The sequence below is a fragment of the Phasianus colchicus genome, chromosome 25 (genome assembly GCF_987193195.1).
Source record: "Phasianus colchicus chromosome 25, bPhaCol1.hap1.1, whole genome shotgun sequence".
Classification (NCBI taxonomy): Eukaryota; Metazoa; Chordata; class Aves; order Galliformes; family Phasianidae; genus Phasianus; species Phasianus colchicus.
Genome location: NC_143460.1, coordinates 1,157,244 through 1,176,670, shown reverse-complemented (window position 1 = coordinate 1,176,670; position 19,427 = coordinate 1,157,244). Strand labels below are relative to the sequence as shown.

Genomic DNA, 19,427 nt, shown 5'->3' with positions numbered 1-19,427 from the left:
TCCTCGGCGGACCGGCGCGGCCCGGGCCGCAGCAACGGCGCCGAGGGCGCGGGAGGAGGGGGCGCGATTCCCACCGCTCGGCGCGGAGCCGCGAAGGGCGAGGGCGCGAGGAGCCGATCGATCGGGCTGCCGCTGCGCTGCGCAAGGCCAGGCCAGGCCAGGCGAGGCTCCGTGCGCCGCAGCCGCGTCGCGAGGCGCGGGACGCAACGGCCGTTACCGTCGCGACGACGCGCGGGAGGCTTCGGCACGCGGCGGGGCGGCACCGCGCAGGCGCGGAGCGCGAGGCTGCGGCCGGCGGCGGCGGTGACGTCATCGCGCGGCGACGGGCGGCGCGAGGCGGGATGGCGGCGGGCGGCGCGCAGGCGGGCGGGTCGGCCGCGTCGTCTCCGCAGCCTCGTCCCCCTCCTCCGCAGGGCCCGGGCGGGTGGCTGCGGGCGGCGTACCGCTTCGCCACCGACAGGAACGACTTCCGCAGGTCGGTGCGGCGTTGCGCGGCGCGGGAGGGGGGCCCGGGCCGGGGCCGGGGCCGGCTCCTCGGGCGCGGGGCCCGCAGGCAGCCGCCGCTGTGCGTTTCAGGAACCTGCTGGTGAACGTGGGGCTGTTCGCCGCCGGAGTGTGGGTCGCCCGCAACCTGGCGGACATCGACCTGATGGCGCCGCAGCCCGTGGCGTAGCGGCGGTGAGCGGCGGCGGCGTGGTGGGGGCTCGCCGTGCGGGCGGGGATCCGGCTGGGCGGCCTGGGTGGGGACGCGGTGCTCCCGGTGGGGCCCTTCCGGCTCGGGGCGTTCTGCGGGTCTGCGTCGGAGGCAGATGCGATGGGAGGGGGGCCGCGGCTGGAGCGCGCCTCGGCCCGAGGCGGCCTGCGCTGTGCGAAGGCTGTTGCGCTGAACTGCCCTCGGGACGCAGACTGAGGCAGCTCCCTTTGACTCCATTCTTACAGAGCCCGGGAACCAAATGAGAGCTGTTCAGCAGTTATAAGCTCTTACGTGCTCACGGAGCATCTTCCATTCTTGTCCTTTGCAGAACTGCTGCTCCCACTGAAAGCTGTCCCATGTGAAGCAATGCCAGGGAGCAGAAAACCTTCCACGTCAGAGGGAGAATTCCTATCCAACCCATTCTTCAGAAGGCAATGAGAATTGTTTCTTGGAGGATGTGAAGCCATTGTGCTTGGAATTCTTTTCTGTATCACCATGTCGTTCCTTAATAAATGTAGAATAATTGCATGACACAGTGAAATTTTATTTTTTTTTTAATAAGAAACTTCAGTTTACAAAAAGAAGGTGTAAAAAGAGTAAAGATTTACAAAAATCATAAAAACATGATTTTTATTTCACACCCAAAAGACAAACAATCAAATCCAGTCCTGGGCTGTATGCTGGATCCTTGTTCAAAAGGAAAACAGAACCGTGGGAAGCCGTAGGTAAACTCCAACCACCAGAAGGTTTCATGGATCGTGTCTGGCTGAGATGAAGCTGGTACACTTACTGTAAAGGAATCAGGACTTTGTGGGAAGAAGCCATTTGGTGTTGCATAGCATGTTTGTGCCCTGGATTGAAACTACAACTTGCCTTTACTGACTTCAAGTCCCACTATGGGTGATGAAGCTGTTCAAGGGACAGTGAAAGCATGACGTGAGGCTGACGTGAGAGCTGTAGCTGTAATTTAATCAGAGACAGAACACTGCAGTTCCCAGAAGATGCTGTTTGTAGAGCAGAATAACTTCCCAGCCCTGAGCATTGTGGCAGTATGACTGCAACATGGCTTTGGATTCTTTGGACAATTATGCACAGGGTTTTAAATTAAAACATTCTTTTGCAGTTGTACTGCCACTGTGTTTTGTGTGACTGAGAACTGCTGCTCTACCTGCCCCAAAAGAGAAGTATATTCCACTATTGAAACATATTTTAAAATGCTGTTTTCAAAGCACAAATTTTAACATTTGTAAAGAAATGGATTATCTGTACTTCAAAAGAATGTCAAATTTTGCAGGAACAGTTTTTTGAAGGAAAAGGATTAATTAGAACATTAGGTCATTTTCTAGTTAATCTTAGTTTTGATTTAGAACACACAAATCTCCTCCTGAGGCCTGGGTTCAGGCAGGGGGCAGTTCACACAGTTAAGTACATAAGGCTGCCATAGGTCACCTACTGGCTGTTGTCTTAACAAACCTTGACTAAAATAAAAGTTGTTGAACCTGCAATTAGAAGCAGCGCTTCAACTGTGTTTGCACTGAGCTATGAGACAGCCAGATTGCCAGAAAATATTCAGTAATTAATTGGATTCTCTCGTCACTTGCTGCTGCCTAGAAGCATCCTTGAAGCAGAGGCAGCCTCATTCATGAACACAGCATGGGATACAGCAGCTTAAGTCATTAGTGACGAAAGTAGCAGAAACTCAGAGCAGATACCAGAGGCTGTTCTGACTTAAAGCCCCCACAGAAGTCACTGGAAAAAAAAAAAAAAGGAAAGCCACCAAACTCCAGCTTTGATCCTTATCCAGGGAAGCAGAGTAGCTTTTTACTCTTGTTTTCACAGTGGCTCCAAGGGGATTTCATACTGAAAGAGAAATGCTCGTGTTCTAACCAGTCTGTCAGCACCAGCACCTTTCCAGCAGCCTTAGAGTGGGATTAACTTCAGAAGTCCTGAAGATTAGCTTTCTTTCTACCCCTGCTCAGGTCAGCAGTGGAACTTCCAGGGCACTTCCAGAGCAGAAAGGGGGGCTCCCTTGGCAGCATCCCTTGCAAGCCTGTCTCAACTCAAGGGAGTTTGCCTGGGCTGCACTTTCCTTGGAGACAGTTTTAACCATCCCAACCATTGCAGCTGTTTTTACCCAAAAGCAAACTAGTTGAAGTTTTATTGGAAACAAACTTATCTACTTGTTCTTTTCCTGTAAAACTCTCATTTAGGTAGACATACAGAAGGCTGTGCCTTAAATAGCTTGTGTCTGCTTAACCAAAGCTGAAGTTTAGCAGACAAGAAATAGGGCCTCTTCCAAATGGGCTGGACGGGTTGCTAGTGGCATGCTACTGTACTCAGCAAAGGTATCAACTTGGTTTTCACGTGGATATTTGTAGTTCATCTCATAGCAGTAGGCAACAGCCATAAGGGCCAGGCTTAGTAACTTCATTTAATAAATGTGAGGAGAATGAAGATGAACTTGCTAGGAAGTATTCATGAGTCAGAGGTATAGAGTTATACAGAACAGACATTACACTCACTGTGCAAAGGAGGAGCCATGTGGGTAAGTCATCTTAATTCCTCAGCTACAGATTCCATTCAGCAGTGCACCACAAGCTTGCAATGACATCTGCAAAGCTCTGGTTTGTCTATGTTATAATACATTCTTTAACCTCGTGAATCCACAAATGCTACACGGATTCACTCATACTAACTCAGTGTAACACAATTATCCCCATAGCATGGATATGGTTCTCTAAGGAGATAAGGCTATAGCCTAAATTCTTGACACTTAACACTGCCCGTGCTGGAGGGATGTGTTTGTTCCTCTTTGTTTCCCTTCAGGAGGAGAAACACTCAAAAGCCCTACATTCCAATGAAGTGCTCACATGGAAAGTGTAAAACAGGAGCAGAAACAGAGGGAGTCCTTTTCTACCCCACAAAGTCTTAGTTTGATGAGTCAGGACCAGACCCAGCAGTTCAGCATGGCAAGAATCACATTTGCCACCTCCATGAAAAGTACGTTACTGAGACTAAGAAGTACAAATCAAATGGTGTCCAAATCATCAACTGTATGATCTCTTTTTTCATTTCCAGTTACACAAGCATTTACAGTGACACGGTGGGCTTTAAGTAGGCAGCTCCTTCTTAAAACTTGAGAATTTGGGGTCCTGCTCCTTAGAAATACTTAATAGAAAAGCATCATTTATTTGCCAGTATAAGATTACCACTAGGAGAAATTTTTGCCCCCAGACTGCAGCTAATGAGACTGCATTTGGATTTTGTTAATGTCTCTGCCTGCAGAACACAGGATCCTCTGACACATAAGGTCAGCAAATCAAGCGCTTCCTATTTCTACTGGAAGTAGATCATTACTGTGCTCAGCCTGGCTTTGTTTATCCATTTGTTTTATTCTCCCTTTCTCCTTCCCAGTCCCCAGCCTGCACAAAATCAGTAGCACAGCACTCCACTGTAACTGCAGTGCATTCCTCCGTGTCATGCATACACTTCAGAACAACAAATAGCAGTGGTTAAAGTCAATCCTGGGCCCATTGGGCTGGTCTTGTCTTTTTTTTTTTCCCGTCCTCTCTCTACCCCCCCACCCTCCCATCTGGAAATGTACTTTCCAAACTGTATTATTAGCACTATCAGATTTCAAAACTATTTTGGCCCACCATGCAAAATTATCATTTAAACAAGTGGAACCCATTCACACACAGAGAATCATAGAATTTAAAATAAGCACAACAGGAGTGGCCTAAAGGCACGGCCCTTAAATCAACTAAGACAGATAATCACAAATAGGTACAGGTGACAAACACATTCTGCTTTTGATAATTCAGTCTATGCTGTGGATTTCAAAATCCAAAAGCTTGCTAGAATGCTTCAGATTCCCATCTGCAATAAACAGGTATCAATATTAATGTAATGGACACAAGAAAGATACCACTTAATTGAGGTTTTATATTCAAACCTAGGTTTGGGACAGAAGGCCCCTTCCAAAGGCACAGCTCCTCTACCAAAAACTCCCAGTGGAGTTTTTATTCCTTGCTCTGCACCACACACACTGCCAGATGTCAGCTTACTTACTGACTGGAAGGGGCCCAGATGACATGAGAAAATTTAAATCCAATTTGCCTTTGAACAAATCATTCCTTGAATTATGACATATACAGATATTTCAAACATATAATGACAAAATCATAGCTTCTGAGCTTGCTGGTAAACTTCTTCATATGGACATGAAATGTGAAGATGCCAATGATGCTGGGAATACTTACAAAAACACAAATCTGCTGCTTCAGTCAGGACTTATTTCCCAGTGTTTCTGTTCTATGCAAAACGTTATTGAATACAAGGCACCAAATCTAAGGAATCATACAAAATTAGCTCACTAAATTGTATTGGCAGGTAAAACTAATCTCTGTCTATTGTATCTTCCATAAGTATTTCTCATTCTGCAGCACTGTTACTTTCACTGGAGCTTATCCTGGGGGATCTAGCAGCAGCCAGAAGTTTTGTTAGGATGCAATTAAGCACATTCGGGCCTGGGGATGTTACAATCAACATAAGTGTGTCTAAATTACCCCCAAGACAATATTTCAGTATCAGAAGGGGCTGTAAGAAAGAAGGGGACAGACTCTAGCAGGGGCTGTGATAGGACACGGGGAAATGGTCTCAAACTAAAAGTGAGAAGATTTAGGTTGGACATAAGGAAGATGTCTTTCTCCTTTTAGAAGCAAAAATAACTTCTGATAGTGAATCCATAGGGTGCACTCAGTGCTTTTACTGTTTCCAATTATATTCCTTGCTGAAAAAGAATGGCTGGAATCCCCTAAGGAAATGGGGGTGACACAGCCACCAAGAAAAGTCTGACATCAAACACTTAATGCACATTATTCTGATTCTGTTTGCTGCTTCGTATTGACAACTTCAAAGCCAGACCAGAGAACTGTTCTGGTTAGAAACAGTGGGGAAAAAAAGTTTTTTTGTTTTTTTTTTTTCCCCTCTGCTTTGCAGAGAAACTCTTCTTGCAGTATGCATAGTTCAACTTGGGCATGCAGGTAGTAAAGTGGTAACAAAGGCAAATTTATGCAACTAACTTCTAGAGGCAGAATGTTAACTAAAATAAAGTATTTCCCAATAACTACAGCCAATGTTGTACCCTATCTGGCCATGAATACATTGAGATTCTTCATTCTCAAAAGCATAAAATTAACACCAGTTTATGTACGAGTTGAAGAGAATAAGGTTATGCTGGGAACAGTTCTGTGCCAAGGGCTGACTACTCAGAAGCCTGACAGCCTGCACGTGTCCTGTGGTTTACTTTGTCTTCAGACAGCAACCTGCACAGTGCCAGGCGCCTAACACTTGCTCTCAGCATCTCTCAAGGCAGCTGGCTTCTTGTGACATGACTGAACCCCAGTACAGGTGTGCCTGCACGTACAGAAACAAATTCCACTCCCAGTTCAACCAAAACAAAGGTTCTAATCCTGCAGATGCTGAGCTCGGGACTCAAAAGCGTCACCTCCACACCTGAGTTAAGTTAGATCAGCTGCTTAGGTGCTTGTAGGAGTAAAGCCTACATTTGGAATTATTCTAAATACACACCTGGATTGGAGCAGGATTTCAAGCCACACCATTATAGGAGGGACAGAGCTTGCATTGCAGGCAGCCTGTGGGCAGGCATTCACTTCAGTGGGCTTCACAGTAATTGCAAGCTGGATGTTTATAAAGAGATAACTTCCAATTTTATTTCTGGCAAACGAGACACTATAGAACAGTGTCCACCATGACAGGGACATTGAGTTATGCTTATATAAAGATGCCTACAGCAGACCAATATAAACCAAACAGCATAAAAAATGCTATACGCTATCGCTTCCAAATAAAAGCTAAATATCACAGAAACCTCACAGTGCTGGAAAAAGCAAGTTTACTTTGAAGTATAATTCATTCCTTCCCTATCAGGGCAATATTTTTCTGACTGCAGTATCTCCACATCTCAGCGCAACGAGGCTAATGTCACATGGAGAAGTCACTAATGTCAACAATGTCAACAGCAAACGCTACACAATCTGCTTGGGCAACCAGCTGTACCCATGGCTAACAGTGCTGCTCCCACTCCCCTCTGTAATCCAGTCAATTCACATGACAACCATATTTCTACCTGAATACAAATATTAATGCAAAACACTCAGTCAAAAGATGAGCATTCATAGCAAAGAGTCTCAACTCACTACAGTGACAACAATCAATCTTCATACAAACAGGGCCAGCACGGTAAGGGCTGCAGAATGCAATCACAGTATTTGGCAGTCACAGCAAACCATGACTGTTCCATTTTCCCTTCCACTTCTGAGATTAAGAAGGCAACACTGAACACCTTTTTTCCTTTCATTTTCCCTTTGAGACAAGTAGTCTTCACAAAGCATGCACTCTGCTCTAAAAAAGACTCCAGCACAGATCTGAACACCACAAGCATTTCCTTTTCATTCTTTCATGAATGTCAACTTCTGCCTGTGCTGAAGCCAGACCAGCTTCCCCTGCACTAAGCTGGGTCATTTTGTATCTCAGTCTGGCCTATAATATTTTTATTTAATTTTATTACTAGTAGGGGGGGAAAAAAAAAAAAAAGCTACCTAGTAAATACGTAGATATGCAGACATTCACAGGAAATCCTTCCAGACCATGCAACATTTAGAGAAACAGAATTAAAACCTTTTAATTTGTTCCCATAAGACTGTTTCAAACTGGCTTGTCTAAAAACAAACAAACAAACAAAACCTCCACAAAACAAAGCAAGCATATAAACTCAAATTATTCTTAATTGCTAAAAGATCAGTTTGTGTATGCTCAAAAAAGTGGCACACTGCTCAGACAGAGGAAATGGGTTCTTTATGGACAGAGGAGACGTAGAGCGGCGCTGTGCTCTAACAAAAGAGGAGTTTCTTGTTTGCTCTGCTCATCTCTGCATGACTAAAGTGATTAACAGCAGCTGAAGTGCCCACAGTACAGGAAATCAAAAGTTGAAGTAGCAGCAGTGAAAGAAGAGAAATTGTGTTTGGGGGATTTTCCTCTTTGCCCTCTCCAACAATAATGCACAGCTGTCAATTTGTGGCTGATGGGCCAATGCCTGCCAGGATAAAAGTAGGAAGGGGAAGAAAAACATGGTTCCAGCTCCCCTACCTGAACACTGAATCAAGCGTTTGAAGAACTGCATGCTTCAACCCATAGCTGCTTCAGGAAAGAAGAAAAAAAGAACAACAAGATTGAAATATAACACGTATCATTGCAGTCACATATTCAGATTTGATGACAATAAGAAACATGAGCAGCCAAACTCCAAATTATAAGAATTCCTGAGGTCCAACAGTAGGCTGAGAACTGACTAGAAACAGTCAATCAGAGCCCTATGTTCTAAAATCATGATACTCACAGACATTTCTGTAGTTTTTCAAACTCACTGAGGAATATGACAGTTAACTTAATTCCTTCCCTTTACGACCCAGCAGGAATAACAGCTTCACAGGTTAAACTCTGCCCACTGCATCTGCACAACCTCACTGCCTTCAGTCATTCAGGGTCTCGCATGACAACCAGAGTTTGTCAGTATTGCCACTACAGGAGCAGTTATCAGCACTTAGCTCTCTTGCGGTGTTACCTCCACACTACTCCCCTGGACATATTCCCAAAACAAAACAAAGTGCTCATTTGCCAGTGTAAGTTGCCTCCCAGTGACTGCTTCTGCCGTCACAGCTGTGCAAGTCAGGTTTTCACTTCTTCCTAATCCTGATCAGCAAAGTTATGCCAGCAGAAACATGCAGTGTAGGCTTTATTTTTGCTGCCAGTGCAAACAGATACGACTCTGATCACACAGGCACGTTCCTGTTTTATTACAGGGTGTTTGGTTTTTTTTATATTTTTTTAAAAATAAAACAAAAAACATTCACCAGAGCAGAACTGTTTCCAGAATTACATTCCTAGCGAATTTAGCTGCCACTTCAGTTCGGCCTAGAGAACAGGCTATCAAGTGTGCATACAGTCCCAGTAACACTGAGAAAAAGAGCTACTGAAAGAAATTGCCAGCCATTTGTTTGCCCTTATCTGAGGGCAAAGAAATCGGTACCACAGAGATAGCTGAGGGCTGGGGAACATTTCTTCTTGTTGATGAATGTCATACACTTCTTCAGGAAGAAAGGCTTTTAGGGCAGCCAGCTCCAACTATTCAACAACCATAAAAGAAATACCTGGGTGGAAATCCCAGTGACAGTTAAAGGGAAGGTACTATACCTGCTCCTTCTGGAGGTTTATCAGCACTACTATGTACTGAAGGTTTTATGATACCAGCTGAATGCTTCTAGTTCTTGGTGGTGCTCATTTCTTATATGCCTTGCTCAATGCCATTTTAATATGAGACTAATGATACAAAGCATCAAACTCTTTGTTTTGAGTAATTTAACAATATTGTTTAAAAAACAAGTTTCTGACTACAGTCTTACATATCGGAATTGCACAGCTTGATACACTTCTCCAAACCTGGGCAAACAACACCACAATCTGATCCCCTTCCTGCAGCCAGCCCTTTTCCCTACAGAGAGGAAAGATGTGAACACAATGGTTTAAAACAAAAACAAACAAACAAGAGACCATCAATTGAGTTATAGAGTTTCCCATCATGGGAATGTCAGTCTTCTGTCTTTATCAGTATTTTTGGAGAGCACCTGAGCTTGGAGTTGTTTTTCTGAGATTCTTGCTTTGTCCTGCACGGTTCTTTGAGTGTAAAAAAGAATGTAGGCCTGGGTTTTGCACACCTCCTCCACGCTGCATACATTCAATTTGGAGTCATTACAGTGGACCCAAAAGCCTAGGAATCAAAGTGAGAAAGAAGACATTAGTAGGGGAGGATCAGAGACCTACAGCATCTTTTGAGTTGGAAGAGACTGTTAAAGATCACCCAGTTCAACTCCCTAGGAATGAAGAGGAACATCTGCTGCTCAGTAAGGATGCTCAGAGCCTGGTCAGGCCTAACTTCAGATGCCTCCAAGCATGGGGCATCCACCACTTCTCTGGACAGCCTGTTCCAATGCCTCTCTGCTCTTACTGTAAAAAACTACTTCCTTATGCCCAACATAAATCTCCCCTCTTTCAGTTTGAGACTATTTCCCCTTGTCCTATCACACAGACCCTGCTATACAGCCTGTCACCTTCTTTCTTATTAACCCCCGCTTTAGATATTGAAGGCCGCTCTCAGATCTCCCCACAGCCTTCTCTTCTCCATGCTGCACAGCCCCAGCTCTCAGCCTGTCTTGCAGGGCAGCGTCCCATCCCTGGGATCACTTCTGTGGCCCTCCTCTGGATGTGCTCCAACAGCTCCACGTCCCTCCTGTGCTGAGGACTCCCCATCTGGACGCAGTGCTCAATGCACAGCAGAGGGGCAGATCCCCTCCCTGGCCCTGCTGGTTGCACTGCTTTGGATGCACCCAGGATACGCTGGCTTTCTGTGCTGTGAGGGCACAGTGCTGGCTCATGCCCAGATGCCACCCACCAGTACCCCCAGGTCCTTTTTGGCATGGCTGTGCTCCATCCTTACACCCCCAGCTTGTACTGACAGTGCGGGCTGCCATGACCCGGTGCAGACCTTGCTCTTGGCTTTATTGAACTCATGAGGTTCTCCTAGGCCCACTGCTCAGCCTGCCTGGTCTCTCTGCTGGTATCCCAGCCCTCGGTGTGTGACCTCACCACACACAGTTCAGTGTCATCTGCAAAATTCCTAAGGCTGCACTCAATCCCACTGTTGATGTCACTGATGAAGACGTTAAAGAGCACTGGTCCCAGTACCAAGCCCTGACACCACTCATCACTGATCTCCATCTGGACACTGAGCCACTGACCACCACTCTCTACATACAATCCCGTAACCAGTTCCATTAGATGGTCCACCCATCAAATCCGTATCTTTCCAATCTGTAGAGAAGGATGTTGTGGGGGACAATGTCAAAGGCCTTACTGAAGTCCAGACAGAGGATATCAGTGGCTCTTTCCTTGTCCACTGTTGCAGTTACACCATTGTAAAAAGCGACAAGGTTGGTCAGGCAGGACCTGCCCTTGGGGAAGCCATGTTGGTTATCCCATAACACCTCCCTTTCTTTTCTTTTATGGGCCTTAGCATAGCTTCCAGGAGGATTTGCTCCATGGTCTCCTCTGGCACTGAGGTGAGGCAGACAGGGTGCTTGTTCCCTGGTTCCTTTCTACTCTTCTTTAAAAATGAATGCTATTCTGCCTTTTTCCAGTCACCGGGGACCTGATCACTGCGACTTCAAATATCATTACTAGTGGCATGGTGACTACATCAGCCAGTTCCTTCAAGACTCAATCATTTCCAATTGCATTTTGGAATTGTTCATGGGAGACATCCCAGAGAAAAAGTGTTATGTAGGAGAAAAGGCTCCTCTGCCTTTTCCCCTAAGGAAACTTTCAGAAGGAGCTTCTAATATGGAAAACACTTTACCTTTTCTGTGCTGTTAACATGGTTGACAAATATCAAATGATAATTTAACCAATTGCATATGATGGCCCCAAAACTCAATTAGGAAAATAAGAATTCCCTGGAGAAAGCTGATTTGTACCTCTTTCTCCATCAGTTAAAAGGCAGAATCAATGCTGATTCAGTTGAAGAAAGAGACTGCTGGAAATTCACAAAAACCCTGAGGATGTTATTCATGAATAGTTCCTGTCCAGTTTCAAAACACTTTCTGTTTATCTCACCATCCCAAGGATGCTGAGAAAAGACCCAGCTGGATTAGCTTCACAGAGTTACATCCCGTAAGAAAATGAAGCATTCATGCTGTTAACAGTGAGCAATAAAAGGCATCCCAAAGTGCCGCACAGCAAAGAGCAGCAATCTGTGGTCTTTACACACACACCATTAAAAAAAAAAAAAAGAGAAAGAAAACGTGCTACCAGTAGTAATACATTCTGGGAAACAAACTACCGAATGTCAGGAAACTTGTTTCTAAACAACCTTGATCATGAAGCTTTACAATACGCTACATCTATGGAATAAAATACAAATTTCTTGAATTTGTTTCCCTGTAATAAGGCACACGCACCTCCCTCTGTGTTGTAGCAATATGCTGTGTAGTGTCCTGAGCCAAACCCTTTACCATGATGCATCACCACAGCGGAGAGGTCATAGACAAAGGTCTCTTTGTCAAGAGAGGAGAGAGAGTCCCTGCAGCAGTAAGGTTCCATGTTTAGTACCTGGTCAAAGAGGACATGGACCCCAATCTTCTCACGGTGATTGCGTTCAGACCACCTGCAAACACAAGAGCATCATCAAAGGCTCTGAATCTTTCTTGGCAGTGGCAGAGGGCTGCAGGAATCGAAGACGGACTCAGGAGCACTGCAGCACAGTTTGAGGAGTTTTCCTTCAAGTAGGCACCACAACTTTTTCATCTGTTGTCACTTCAACATTTACTGCAGTCATCTTTGGCATAAAACTGTTCTGTTGCTGATGCTTATTAGTTGAAGATATGTTTTAGATTTATAACAGCCAATTTCAAAGAAAATAGAACATCTACTGTAAAGGTCAAGCACAATTATAGAAATATAAAACCCTCACACCACATCATTTCCTACACTAACATTTTAGAAACTTCATATTTTCAACTGTGTTTAAGTCTTAATTCAATAGGTAAAGAGCTGATAGTAAGGCAGTTAACTATCACAGGGGTTCTAGCTTCATCCCATCTTTCACTCAGCAGATCAGTTCACCTGTCTCACAGCCACTGCTTCAAGCTGTTGCAAGATCAGACAAATTTGCTGAGCACAATTCACAACGCACTGCACTGCATGAAAACACGGCACAAACATCACTGTTTTCAACATTAGTGTTACTCAGTGTGCGCTGCACAGCTGGGCTGGGTAAAACATTTATAGGCACACATTGCTCAAAGTAAGAGAAGCTAAGGGGCCACAATGACCGCTTCTCTTCCAGAAGACAGAAGCTGTCTGCCTGGCACTCCCCCTTGCTGCCCCACTCACCTGAATCGTTTAAGGTGCAGTCGGAGGACCTGAGGTAGTCTGTAGATCATTAACTGCTTTCTAGCTTCACTCAGAACAAGAGGTTTGGGAGAAGACTTTCGTCGTTTGCCTATGAAACAAAAAATCAGCAAAGATTGTTAAGGTGTCATTATTGTTATTTTTAAAGGAAAAGAGCCTGTTTTTCTTCTAGTAGCGACAGACATCTCACAAACACACAAGGTATGTTTACTTGCACTTCCATCCTATGCATGCCTCCGCAAATCAGCAACTTTCCTAGAAATAAAAGCCATGCTTGAAAATATTTCAAGTTTTTTTTTTTTTTTTTTTTTTTCCTCCTGTGATGCTGAAAAGCACACAATCAGATATCAAACTTTGAGCTGTTGTGCTGACTTGTTGCTCTAAGAAGAGCACCAAAGCTTTAGGGGAAGCTAGGCCAATGGCACCCAGGGCTGCAGCAGTTTCAACAGGTGAACTACCAGCATTCAAACAACAGTCCTTGACAGCGTATTCTTTAAGGTACTACTCTGATCCATTTACCAGGCCATCACAAGATGGCTCTAAGATATTAATCCAAGTCAGAGGAAAAATGCTTCCAGCAAGGTTCCACTTCCAGGAGGAGTTCTGACTGGTCACAGAGGAAAAGGAACTGCTAAACAAAAACTGAAGAAGAGGGAAGGAAGGTTTCTCTTCCCAGTGATCACCCTTTCCAGTACACCAAACATATGACTACACCATGAGGAAGACAGGTGGCTGTCAGTGCTTCCAATAAGCAATGTACCTGCTAATTAGATTTCTGCATCTCACCACACCAGGTTGGAACAGATGGGTTGCTCCTCCTCTATGTCGTCTGACAAGCAGTGCCCCCAATAGTTTTTGGCACTCAGATGCAGGCTGTCTGCCTTTGCCTTTTTTTTTTTTTTTTTAGCTGGTTAGTGTTTCTGTAGCCATTTAACTCTGGTGTTCACAAGGAACTACAGAAAACTGAGTTAAGGTAAAAGCCACACTTGCCCATACTGACACTCTGCAAACATTATTTATGAATCTGAACTATATTTGGCTTTGTTTTAAGAACATCTAACAGAATGGTTATTCATTTTGGGAATACGCTCGAGAGCAGACTCACACACTGATAGCAAAGAGATTTCTACGAATGCTTGCTACTTCATCTGCTTAGTTGCAAAGTAAGTTGAATTACTGGGATTTTCCACACAAGGGGATGAATATTTGCCATAAATACCTACACACAAAAATTTCAAATCCAGCTTATCAGAGTAGCTGAGCTACACGATTATACAAAAGGATAAAACTATTTTCATATAATGATCTTACAGTCAGACCTATAAAGGAAAGCAGAAATAATCTTCCAGCTGAGCGCAGCAAAATACATGCATTCAAATAATAGGCAATATAATAACCTGAGCCTTTCATAATAATGCCAGTTCATTGCTTTTTGTCCAAACACCAACAGAGAGAGAAAAAAACTAACCTGGTGGCAGATGTGAGAAATCCATGGTTGTGATTTCCAGTTAAGGGACATGAGGGAACAGATGACATACAGAAAACCTGTTACAACAGCTTTCCTGCCACACAGATGTGAAAATCATACAGTATAATGGTCCCTTTTTGTCCGTAAGTCCAACCCTTCTGCACCCAAACTCTTGCAGTTGCCTTCCCTCCAACACACAGAGTGAGAGCAGCTCTAAGCAGAGCTGTATTAAATCCTTGGTAAATTGCACTGCGCAGAGGCAGAGACAACAGAAGAATGACTTATTGGTTCCAAACTGGTTCCTGAAGGAGCAGCAGAAGCCACCAGCAGGAAGACACAGAACAGCATGAACAGCAATGTATGCACTGGTTACAACACGTGTTCTCAAGACAAAACATACAACAGAAACCTCTCACTTGGAAAACATGGTGGTTCTAACTGGCAAAGCCAGCAGCAGCTCTGGACTTACTGTTGCACTGGTCGCACGCATAGATCCTCCCTTCCAGAGCTTCAGTTTCTGTGAACTTGGCCAACATTTCCGTCAGCATGCACTCTGCCTGGTGAACAGGGATAATCCCTTTCTCAATAGAGTGATAGCGCTCAGGAAACTCCAGGGAAAGATCCCAAAAGGGCTCAATGGTGTTGGATTTGTAGTTGCATGTTATACAGGTGACCTGGGAATTAAAATGTTTATACACAGATGAAGTTATGCACATGGACACTGCAGACAGGCATTTACATTCACATCTCAACAGCAACCTCATGCCCAGAAGGCAGTGTGTTTCCACAGACACAGAAACCATCATTGGTCAAGAGAAATGCTACTTGCCTCCAGTATGAAAGTTAAACCTATCCTGAGCAAGTAAGTTAAACTACTTCCCTCAGATCTCCAAAAATGGAGACCATATTCACCTTCATGATGCTCACTGTCTCAGAGGAAGAACATTACAAGTGTAACACAGGTATGAGACTTCTTCACAGCTGGGCAACAAGCAGTTTGGAATTGCAACCAGTAAGCGTTAGCATTTATCGTGTCACTTCCTTCCACTGTTTCTTTGTTTTCCTTGCACATTTCATCTGCTAACAATGCAAAAGCTATTCATGACTGGCGCATGAAAGGACAAATTTCAAAAGCACCTGTTTTCTCACATCATCCTGGCATACTGTTAGTGAGAACAGGAGAAACGTTCTCAACTAAACTCAGAGGCAACAAGTGAGAAGAGGTAACGAAACCAGAAAGCAGGTTCAGACTTCGCATTCTTATGAAAGTCATCCACCAGGAAGTCAGCTTCCAGCTTGGCACTGGCTCTCCAGCCAACTCCATCCACTGAAGGCAGCAGTGACTCCAAGGTGGAGTCAGAATGGATAAGGAAGGAAGTCTTACAGGGGTTAAAATTAAACACAGTCTCTGCATACAAGTTACGTAAGTTGAATAAACAGCTTGTCCAGTTATTTACAGCATATAACAATAACAGATAAATTACACTGATCTGTGAACATCTTCACACAGGTAACAGGGGCCACCTAGAAACACTGACCTCGGGCACAACACAACTCCAGAGACAGGGCTGAACAAAGAATGATTGGTAAAGAAGCACACAAGGATTTCATGCAGTGCAAAGATGATTCAGATGAAGCATGGCTTCAAGCATTCTTTCCCTAAAAAAACCAAAAGCTTTAACTTGAAAAATACACCTTTTATATTTAATATTTAATGTACACAGAAGTTCTTGTGAGTGGTAAGCTTAGTAAGACTGGCACTGGGAAAGACTGCATGAACACTGATGAGGATCGCACCTACACGAGGCGCCTCGTGTCCGACCCTGCAAGCCCTGCAGCATCAAGTTATGCACACATTTCATTTCTCCTGAAAAGGAAAAGCAGTTGAGGACTTTCAAACACACTGTGCTTGCAGGGTCAGCCTTGTGGGCATAACGTGTTTCAGACAGGGCAATGGCACAGGAATAAGAGACCAAGCAGTGTGACAGTGTGGGTGCAATCATTGCTGCAGAAACATACGTTAAGCATGCTCAGTATCTCAAGATGACATTCACATGCCTGCAAAGAAAAATGGTCATGAATAGCTTTTTCTTCAGAGCATAGGATGACTGCCCTCTCTGTCCTTCATCAGATTCTTTCTAGCCACAGAAACAGAGATAAAAATTACAAAGATACTTTAAAAACATAATAAACTTAAAACTAAGGGCTCAGACCTTCCATACCAGTGCAGACATCATCCTCAAGTGGCACTAGATTAACAACAGATGTGAAAAGCATCAAAACCCTGAGAACCTGCACAGCAATTAAGCAGTTTTCATTCTTAGGAGGCACTCCCAATCAATTCCTTCAGTATCTGGTGGTTTCTGAAGAAACAAAACCTTTGCTTCTTGTTGTTAACCACTCCAATTCATTTCTGTGCGAAACCAGGTGCTTACCTGACTAAGCAACTGCCCGTGAAAAATGGTGTTCACCACCTTCAGGACCTGCTTGGTGAGCTTCCTCTGCGAGAAAGGGATGAGGATCCTGCGCTTCGTTCCTTCTGACTCCAGTTCCTGCTGCACTTTATCCAGCAGCTCGCACAGGAATTCCTGAGCGTCCTGCTGATCGTAACCTCGGAACGCTGGGATCAGACTCCACACAGAGTGCAGCATGGCAAACGGGGACACAAGTGCCCACTTGCCAGACCACATCACTCTGAAGAGGGTGTGCAATTCGTGACAGAGGGAGATGTGCTTTGAACGTGGTTCCTTGGGTTGTATTAGTTCTAAACTCCTGCTTATTGAGGAGCTGCCATTTAAGCCAGCTGGCAAGCTCTGCGTGCCGTATGATCCCACTTTGTCAGTCCTCCCTGACTCATTAGCAGCAGATCCATTTGCCAATCTGCCAGGCAACCTAGACTTCCCGTTCACAGTTTTGGCCAAGAGTTCTTCCGTTTCACAGAGATCAAGCGTCAAAAAACATTCTCTGAATTTCTGGAGGTGACTCAGCACTTGCAGAATGGAGTTCATGTAACATGTGTTCCCCAGGTTCCTTAGACCCGTCACCCCGGGAGTCATCAGAGGCTTACGCCGGATGGAATAAAACTGATTGAATCTGCTGCTCTGCATCTGCCTTGAGGTAGGGGAAGCGGTCGCCACCTCCCTGAATTTCCTTGGAATCAAGTTCTCTCTGTGCACGTGCGACAGCAGCCTTGCACTCTTCCTCGGAGGAGTGTTTGCCAGCTCCTCCAGAAGCTGTCTCTTCATCTCCTGCCGTCGCCGCCTAGCTGCCTCCTTCTTCTTCTCCAACTCCTCCATCTGTTTCTTTTGTTTTAACTTCAGCTGGCCTCTGGAGCTCTTACCAAACCAGGTCCGCAGTGCCTTGGCAAGCAAAGACTGGCGCCTGTGCCAGAGAGCTGTAAGCATCTGAGACTGTCCCTGAGGGGTCCTCTGATGGCTGTACACGTCCTCTCCCAAAGTCATGGATCGCAACGTCCTCCCACTTCTTGTTGATGGATCATGTTTTTGACTTTTAATCGCTGACAGAGAACTTCTCAGCAATTTCAAGTCACCCTCCGGGTTATCATTCAAGACGTAATCTTCACAAAGGTAACAGAATACGTACAGATCATTAACTTCCATTGCCAATGGATGTCTGGTTTCTTCAAAGTGTTTAAGTGCATGCTCCTCCATGTACCTCCCACAGGCTACATGGGAGCATTTCAGACAAGCCCAGATTGATTCAGTTGTCTGGCAGTCCACGCAGTGCCACTTCTGAGGGTTCAGGATAGAATGGTCCTGGGCGAGTCGTAGCCGCCCAACATGTTTGCATCTATCCATCTCTTACAGAAGTCTTCGCTGCTTTGACCTTGTAAGGCAAAAAAAGATAAAAAATAGAAAAATCTCAGAGCCAGTACACATCTAAAACAATCTCTTTTGTACTAGATGTAAAGAACTATAAAAATACAGATTTGTATCATTCCACTCACAGTTTTCCTTCAAACAACTACATTATTTTCGCACACAATTTCTTTAAATGCATTTTTCATTACCAGCAAAAAATATTGGACTGACAAACTGTACAGAACCAAACTGTCTAACTGTGTGGTGAGGATGGCCCAGACAGCTGCCACCCAAACTGCGTGGCTTCCTTCCAGAGAGAAAAAGATTAATTCAGTCCACACACACATTTGATCTTTAGCTGCCCTCTGGAAATTGATACGTATGAAATGAATTTGGAATTCGAATGCATGTCATCAGGAACCAGACAAGGGTTCCAGCTTTCCACAGAAGCCATGAAAATATCAGACAATTGCCATAACCACAATCAGCCTATATGCAACCCACAGCTCCGCAGGCTCTACATTCTACCCGAGTTCTCTGACTTCCCCTCACTTTCCCAAATGTTCTAATGTTTAAAAAAAATAAGCATGGGGAAAAATGAAATATGTAACAACTTGTTACAGTAAACCCAACGGAATGGCTGCACGCGTACATGTGTGCATGAACACATAACCAGAAAAAGCTGATTCACTAAATTAATATACTGTAGCAGAAGAGAATTCAAATCTGGGTATTAAAACCATAATTGTAGTGTGAAAAAGCCTTCAATCCACATCCTGTGTGTTTTATAGGAGACATTCGGTTGTGCAAGGAGCACAGGCAAAACACCAAAGCACAGCTCCCAGCAGTGCAGTCCGACATCCCAGCACAACCGAAAGCGATCGGAGCACCAGAGCAGCACCCAGACCCCCTCACTGACACACAGTACTCACTGAGTCACGTTGAAACATTCCTTCCTCTCCAACGCAATGCTCAGAGCCTGGAACATCCCCATTTCATTCAAAGGAGTCTTGGTGGTTCTTCAAGAATTTAATTACTACTTAAGTCTTCATTCTAAGGAAGCGCAGCTTCAAAGCCCTAGAGAGAGAATATTCTCGTGATGCACATAAACTATGAAAGCCAGCAAGGTTGCTTTGAACAGAATTAATCCCCTCGGCGTAAGAGCTACTGCAGAGAACACGTTTATCCCAGAGAACAGAGTTATCTGGAAGTCCAAGCACGAGCGCGCTTAGGAACCCAAGCATGCAGACGTTAAGAAATTTCACATGGAAGAGACTCTCAGGAATTTCATTTTTCTGTTTTCATTTCTGATCATCTATAAATCTGCTGATCACATGTAGCCTCTTCGTCGTCAGCCTTTTGTAGTGGGTGACCCAACATATGGCAGCGGAAAAATCTG

General features: G+C 44.7%; 2 protein-coding genes across 9 annotated transcripts in view; one reads left to right on the top strand and one right to left on the bottom strand.

Annotated features, from left to right (window-relative positions):
• The first annotated feature begins 303 nt into the window (after positions 1-303).
• Positions 304-1,225, top strand: TOMM6 (translocase of outer mitochondrial membrane 6). Its single transcript, XM_031605846.2, has 3 exons — positions 304-475; positions 577-678; positions 1,023-1,225. The coding sequence occupies exons 1-2, from the start codon at positions 342-344 to the stop codon at positions 671-673; spliced, it is 231 nt and encodes a 76-aa protein (XP_031461706.1). The 5' UTR covers positions 304-341; the 3' UTR covers positions 674-678; positions 1,023-1,225.
• A 101-nt stretch (positions 1,226-1,326) lies between these two features.
• USP49 (ubiquitin specific peptidase 49) overlaps positions 1,327-19,427 on the bottom strand; it is a 32,460-nt gene continuing 14,359 nt past the window's right edge. For 7 of the 8 annotated variants that reach the window (XM_090124389.1, XM_031605844.2, XM_090124390.1 and 4 more), the window contains 6 exons: positions 18,961-19,105; positions 16,643-18,053; positions 14,677-14,881; positions 12,722-12,830; positions 11,788-11,993; positions 1,327-9,542 (listed from right to left, as the gene is read on the bottom strand). In XM_090124389.1, the coding sequence (XP_089980515.1) occupies positions 9,352-9,542; positions 11,788-11,993; positions 12,722-12,830; positions 14,677-14,881; positions 16,643-18,025 (2,094 nt within the window). In that variant the 5' untranslated portion in view covers positions 18,026-18,053; positions 18,961-19,105 and the 3' untranslated portion in view covers positions 1,327-9,351. The remainder of the gene's footprint in view (positions 9,543-11,787; positions 11,994-12,721; positions 12,831-14,676; positions 14,882-16,642; positions 18,054-18,960; positions 19,106-19,427) is intronic. The other variant, XM_031605845.2, reaches the window with a different exon arrangement.